Consider the following 7,814-nt stretch of genomic DNA (forward strand, 5'->3'; position numbering starts at 1 on the left):
GGTACAGAGCATAATCCGTGCTGAGTGCAGCGCACTGTGACACCTAGACGGGATCGACATTGAACGGGACATTGACGAAACACTTAGGCGGTGAATTGAAACGGGACAGATTTGAGCAACAACTTGAGTACACTTGAGGATGACATTGAAACGGGTGACATTGACACGAGACACTGCCGGGTGACATGAATCGGGTGAACGACTAGTTGCCAGCACAGGTACGGAGCATCATGGTGGACGCGACAGCGGCCTGAGGGCAGCACAGCACGGAGAGCTCGGTTGCCAAGGAGCAGATGCCTGGAACGTGCCATCCGCGATCAGACCTAACGACACTCTCGGCCGGTCTCCCAGATGGTTACGTACGGCTGTCGCGCCAGTAGAGACGCAGCACAAGGCGCCCCTCTTCGCCAGACGGATAATTTCTAAGCACGTCTTAGACTGTGCGGAAACAGCATAAGATATAAAGTCGGCAGGCATAAATGAAGTTCGCAGCAAAATCCCTGCACAGAAATTCCAGCGGGGACACAGCAAACAGTGAGCACAAGAGCCAAACGCAATATTGTACCTCCGAAAACGCAAGGAGGGCTAATGATAGACGGGTCACGTGTAGTCATGTGATGACAAGCGAGTGTGGTGTGAGCACACTCAGTGTTCGCGTGACGAGTCGTCGCCTAGGCTCGAGTATCAGCAAGATCAAGCCTCGCCTTAGTGCGTACCCGGCAGCAGACGAGACCACACAGCCAACCAGCTGTTACCATACATGTTACATGCGGCGGAAGAGTATGCAACCTACCGCTGAGTGCCTAACTGGTCCATTCCCTAATGCGTTGAACAGTGTCGAGTTGCCAGACAGTTGTCATAGCGGTGATTAAATTGCTCAGCGAGATGTCTCGTAAGCGCTTGCAGTGCGATTCGAAGCTGGAGAACGTACTCACGAAACGCTGGTGGGAGGCGAACACTTCCCGTCGCCAGACAGCGCCGATGGCTAAGTCCATTGAGTAATCCCGGCTGGCCGCTAGGGATCTTGGCGAGGAGTTTCTGCCCGAGCTCGTTACATGCAGCGCTCACAGCGAGACCTCCTGAGCGGCGTTGTGAATGGAACCGACCACAGCGCCGGGACAGTCGAGGCGTCCGGCGTGGTCTCGTTCGACGGAATGAGATTCAGGCATTTAAGTGTAGACATGGTAAGCGGCACTGTGTAATTTTTTCGAAGGCGAAACCCAGCAGGAGACTCTGATCTAGCAAGTAAGATATGGAGCACAATGGCAAGTTGATGGTCCAACCGCGTGTAGCATTCACACCGAGAAAGGTGAGAAACGTACTGCACAGTTCAATGGTTAATATGACCGCTAATATCGACGCGAAATTAAGCAAGCATGTAACGGCACGACTGCCCTCGTTAAATGTCGTTTCAGTTCCATCATTAATGACACCATCAAACTAACGAACGCGAAGCCTTCCGACGGACCATCGTAATTGAAGCATCGTAATACGCATCATAATGATCGTTCTCGACGACCATCGTAACGGACCGTTGTATATAACATCATACCCTAATGGACCGAGTTCTTACCGACACTCATCGTTAAAATGACTAAGCGATCCGTGATGGTGTTGTGTGTATAATTGTAAAAATCGTATTGTGGACAATGGTTTTTACAATGAAAAGTTAAGATACTAAACGGCACTAAAATGGTATCGCTCAAATTCTACCTGATAAGAGTTTCAACTAGTTAACAATCCAAAAAATTGAGGCGATTGCGGTATAAAGTTTATAATCAAACATGAATGCTTGACTATGGACAATGTAATAGTCACGAGAGGTACAATGCCTTATAAACGTCGATCCGCCGGTCTCTCTCCCGCGCACGTAACGCATGCAGGCACTACCCACGAACATGCCTACGGCACATGCTCGCGCCGAAGATGACATCGTTAAAGTGACATCTAACGAAAATAAGACATCGATACAGCGACCATCATTACACGCTCCCCGTGACAGTCTCTCTCTCTACGCTGAAGCGGGAAAAAGGGGCAGAAGAGAAATGGGCGGCGAAGACAGCCTAGAACTCCAGACCACGTCAAGAGAATAAGGAAAAGACACGTAAGAAAAAACAAAAGGAGGGGAAGCAGACAAGCTGAAAACGCGGCTAACATGCTGGCGGCCCGAAAAGTGACCATCGTAAATGACACATCCTAACAGAGAATCGTTAGCGACCATAAGAATTAAAACAGACAGAATAAAACTGAAAAGAATAGGAGGAAAGAAAGAAAAGACGAACGCGAAAAAAATCCACACGTCTTCCTCTGCACTTCGTCCCAAAGGCAGCAAAAAAAGATGACTCTCGACCCTCAAACACGCTGCGGCACAAGTCATGCCGGCCGAAAGTGACGCAACCATAGCCCGACACAGAACAAATAACAATCCAGAGGACGAAGAAGTAAACGATAGCAAGAAAACAAAGTGCCTTGAGAAGCTGTACGCGAGCCAATCCTCTCAAGGCCGAGTCGAGGGCGAGCGCGCTATTCAGTCGCCGAACATCACGACCGACATGCTCGTCGACAAGCTCCCGTCTCGCCTCAGAGTGCAACCTAGAGATGCAGAAGCCGGAGTGAGTAGCGCGCGGCGGCGGACAGGCGGAAGTGCGGCGCCCTGTGCGATCGCGGGTAGAACACGATTTTGGAGTACGGAGAGGTCAGTAGGTGACACAGCGGTGAGTAGAGGCGAAGGTGGCCCCGCCCCGAGGCGTCAAGACGGCGGTACGACATATTGTAGCAGGTGAAGTGCGTGGCCGGCGCGGTATATAGATAAAAATATATATTTATAAATATGATCCGAGTATGAGTGATGACAGCACGTTCACGTTGCCGCCAGCGCGAGTGTGTATCTCCCGCAAGACGGCTCGACTGTACAGCTGCTCAAGTACGTCTGAATCTTGTCGAGAAGGGAGGTCGCAGTCGCTGACAAGATCCAAGCTCCCTTCACCTCGAAACTCACCACCGTGCCGAAAAGCACAAGGAAGTTGCCTGACCAAAATAAGAGGTGATGAAGGGGCAGCAGGTGACGAGGGAGGTAGCAGCAACAGAGGAAACTGAAGTAACACGCAGTGATGTGGTCACAAGACGAGGATGGAGAGATTTGGTGTGGCAAGTGCGTGTCGGTGGCGTGGTGCAGTGGTGCGCCCTGTCGAAGTTGACAATGCTCCATACGGAATGCTTGTTGTGAGGTCAGTGTCAGGTCGCGAATTACCGTATTGCAGGATTGGCAAGAAAGATTATGCGGGTATCTACTAGCTATGAAATGGAAAAAATGCAAATTAATTCACGAGTAACCCGCAAAAAATCGTAGTTCCGAAGGGCTGAATAATATTGCTGTGGCCAAATAAGAGTGTCACCAACAGGTGCTCAGGGACGTGAAGCGAAAATTACGGAAAGGTTCGACTCACACGACCAGCGAGTGTTATAACGTGAACATATACTATGTGTTACTCCACTCAGTATTCTATGTTTGTACTTAATGTTGTTGTCTCCATTGTTAAAACGAGATCGATACTACAAGAGATCGCTGGTATTTCCAGCTTGACCCTTGACGCGCGCATCAACAAAAGGAAAAGAGAAACGCTCCATCCTCGAGCTCCCCTCGAAGAGAAGACGAACATTAAAGTAAGAATCGTAAGAAAGTGCAGGAGTTCTTGTATAAAACCTTTTGACAATAGCAGTAAAATGGAGAGATATGAAAGCACAGTTGTGACGTTTTCCGGGCAACGACGGTAGGCGAAGAAGGCAAGCCGAGCACCATGCATAGGGGGAGTCCTGGTTTCATGCACCGCCGAAAAAAAATTTGATTATCCACAAATAGCCTATTTGATGGGTATGGCGGTTTCGAATTTGTAGTAGATAAAGGAAAAAATATATGCTATTAAGAATGCTAGTATAAAAAGAAAAAATCAAAATTCAATAAAAAGTATCCAGTACAGATGTACAATCCTCTTAATTTTAGTAGACTTCAAATATGAAAGAATCAATTACACTGCAATATTTATCAGTCTGAGTACACATATAATATAATGGGACTGAAATATATTCATAGAGTATTACAAGTTACTACGTATGAGTAAAATCAATCCATAGACAACTCCAACATAAAGTTCCAGTACCATATGTCCCTGCAAGACTCCGTTCACCTTTATTTTAATGGTCAAAATCAGAGTCCAGAGTCAAAGTCTGACAGCTTTCATCCTGTATTAACAGAAAAATGCAAAATCAGTGCCCTAACATTCTATAATAAGCAAATTAAAAATGTGCCACGAAGTGAGCCGGCGCCAATCAAACAAAAATCAAACTGAAACTAACATGAAAATTGTACCGTCATCGGACGAAGTAGCGTGTATTGGGCACTTGTCCCGTCTGAAAACACCTTCGTCTCGACAGACCGACCAAATGCTAATCCGTGAAACGGGTTAACACAGATAGATTATTGCATCATTTATATTAACGAGACAATCTCACGATTAGCTGGCTACGTGCTAACTCGCCCTGACGTGCCTCTTCTAAAAAAGACTACCAGGGAGGTCTGTCTTTCCACAAAGGTCCAGCACATTCCGCCGCGGAAAATTGATGGGATATATGGGGTATAACGCGCGCTGGCATTAGAGCTGAAAGTTCATTGAAACGGCACTTGCTGAATGACTGCGTAAGCCTAATACGACAGCCAACCAATCAAATTGCTGAATATGTAATGAAACTCCGCTGTCGTGTGTCGCAGACTGAGGGAAACAACTCGCCGGCCAACCGCCCGGCACAAAGTTTAGTCTGAGGTTGGAAGTATTTAAAATAAACTCGCTGTTATCAAAATCATGGTAAAGTATATTACCGCATTACGTGAGTTCTACTCTCAAATTGAGACTAGACACGTGTAACATAATTATGGAACGCCAGATACAGGCGGATAAAAATAACCGGTATACCGGCTATAACAAAGAACCATCTCGGAATGACAAATAATCCTAACGAAACCAGTTAATATAACATTCAGATACACGCGAAAGTCTCGCCCGAGAATGTCTTGGCGAAGGTTCTTCAAGTGATAACTCTCGGCAAACACGTAACTCTACTCGCTCGCTCAGAAGGGCCATGAGTCTTGGTCGTAAGCACCAAAACAAAATAAAAAAGGTGGAAGATGGTAAGTACCGAAGTAAATCCCCGACCAGAACCCAAAATATTCCCAGCGAACCCTAAACATTTTATTGTCAAAATTCTTTAACAGCTAAAAAAAAAAAAATGAATTGGACAGCTTACCTGCTTCAAAAAGCAGCAACAAAAAGCACATCTTCGGACATGTTCGTAAATAAAATTTTCACTACAATAAAATGTTACCTACCTACTACACCTATGTATAACGGCATAAACGTAAACCACACACCCTAAATATTAATTTGTTTTGGCCTAGACCGTATATAGACACCGAATTTGTCGTGTCCCTTGATTGTAGCTTAATGATTTGTACAAACACGAGAGTGTTTATAACGGGGTGCTGCTAAAGTAGGAGGTGACTGGTCTGATGAGATTATTAATTTAATTAAAATATTTTAATTAAATTCATATACGCAATTACAAGATTACTTATAAAGTTACGAATCGATTCAATAGATTAAACGACGCTTGTCGATTGCAGAGGGCAGCTTCCTGAGCGAAGCAGACCGGAAGCGGATGGGCCTCGACCAGGCTGAGTATAGGAAGGACTATGTGGAGCCCACACCTGAGCAGTTAACACAGGTAAGGTACACCCAAGAACACGTTGTTTTGATGTGTGTGTGCGTGTCGCTGCGATCGCGTGCGATGCTGCGTCGCGCGAAACTAGCGCGTATAGGCTTGCGTGCCGGCGAAGGTAGTAGTGTTGCGTGCGAATGCGCGACTGTAGACCAGCGCAAAGCGGAGCTGTGGTGCATGCGGCGGCGGTGCCAGCGTTAATGTGTATTACATCGGGCATGAATAAAAACATTAGTCTAAATCTAGTAATAATCTTTATAGGAAATCTCCCCTCGGCCCGTGCTTCAATTGACTATGCATAAATTCTATATTCATAGTAATATATATAAAATAAAAAAAGTTATGGTAAATTTTTTACAAGAAAATAAGCTCAACATTTATTTAACTAAACTACAGCATACTAAATCTATGCCTCCAAATTCTATATACTAAATAAGATTGTTAAACAACTGTTAAAAAATTAGTTAAAAAAACACTGGGTGATTTCAATTATAAGTGAATCACGACATAAAGCTTGCCTATGGCTAGCGTATGATCGCTAGCGTTTGCTCACATCGAATACGAATAGGGAGAAAAAAAAAACGTATAAGCAGCAATTTAACCGATAAAACAAAATTAATTAAAAATTAATTAAATTAAAAATCCATCAGACAGATCACCCCTACAAGCAAGCACCCCCGTTATAACACCGTGTTTGTAACAAACATAAGCTACATCAAGGGACAACGACAAATCTGTGTCTATATACGGTTAGGCCAAAACAAAATATAGGTGTGGTTACCGTTTCATGCCGAAAAAAAAATAGGGTAGGTAGGTAGGTAGGGAAAACATTTTATTTTATTGAAACATTTTATTTACGAACCATGTCCGAAGGATGTGCATTGTGCTTTTTGAAGCAGGAACTGTCCAATTCATTTTTTTTTTTTTTACTTTAAAGAAAATTGACAATAAAATGTTTAGGGTAGCTGGGAATAAATAGGGTCGGTCGGGAAACGGTAACCACACCTATATTTTGTTTTGGCCTTACGACCAAGACTCATGCCTTCTGAACGCCGAGCGTAGTAGAGTACAGTGTTGCCGAGAGTACAACTGAAACCTTCGCGAGAAAAATTATCGGGCAAGATTTTTCGCGTTTACTCTGAATGTATATAATGTTCTTAGGATTATGCATTCTTAGATTCGTACCTTTAAGGTCTTCCTCTTCGGAGGAGCTCGAGGATGGAGCGTCGTTGATACGCGCGTCAAGGTCAAGGCTGGAAAACAACGAGAGAACATCGCTGAACAATGAGAACAACAACAAGAAGAACAACAAGAAACGAGAGAACACATATATATGTTCACGTTAACACTGCGCTGAGATCGTGTGAGTGGAACCTCCATTAAATTTTTCGACTCACGATCCCTGATCCACCGTTGGTGACACTCTTATTTGAGCCACAGCAATAACAGCCTACGGAAACATACGACTGCCGTGTTACGAATTAATTTCATCTTTCCCATTTTAGCTAGTAAGATACCCGCACAACTCATGCCCAATCCTGCAATACGGTAGCATCGCGACCTGACCCTGACCTCACAACAAAGCATCTCCTAGGCAGCATGCAACTTCGACAGGGACGCACCACTGCACCACGCCACCCGACACCCACGGCCACACCAACATCTTCCACCTCGCGTGACCACATCACTGCTGCTACCTTCAGGCCCTCTGTGCCTGCTACCTCCCCCCTCACACCACCGCTGCCCCCGTCACTCACCCGTCGGGTACAGGCACCTTCCTCTGTGCTTTCGGCGCTACAGGGTTGAGTTCGCCGGTGAAGAGAGCCTGGACCTCGTCAGCGACTGCGACCTCTTTCTCGACCAGCTTCAGCACGTACTTGAGCAGCTGTACAGCCGAGCACGCCTGCGGGGAGAAACACACGACGGCGGCAACGTGAACCGATGCTGCTCATCCCTCATACACAGCATCATGTAAATTAGGGCTGTAACGATACACAAGCCTCTCGATTCGATCCGGTTCTCGATATTAGCCTCTCGATTCGATC

The 7,814-nt window shown here is 45.7% G+C and overlaps 1 protein-coding gene across 1 annotated transcript in view; it reads right to left on the reverse strand.

Annotated features, from left to right (window-relative positions):
* The window catches only part of LOC106815046 (AP-3 complex subunit delta-1-like), a gene marked incomplete in the record, with an annotated part of 54,195 nt that overhangs the window by 8,409 nt on the left and 37,972 nt on the right, over nt 1-7,814 (reverse strand). The window contains 2 exon segments of the mRNA XM_014819470.1: nt 6,955-7,022; nt 7,527-7,672. Coding sequence (XP_014674956.1) covers nt 6,955-7,022; nt 7,527-7,672 — 214 coding nt within the window.

The sequence above is a fragment of the Priapulus caudatus genome, unplaced genomic scaffold (assembly GCF_000485595.1).
Source record: "Priapulus caudatus unplaced genomic scaffold, Priapulus_caudatus-5.0.1 Scaffold1028, whole genome shotgun sequence".
NCBI lineage: Eukaryota > Metazoa > Priapulida > Priapulimorpha > Priapulimorphida > Priapulidae > Priapulus > Priapulus caudatus.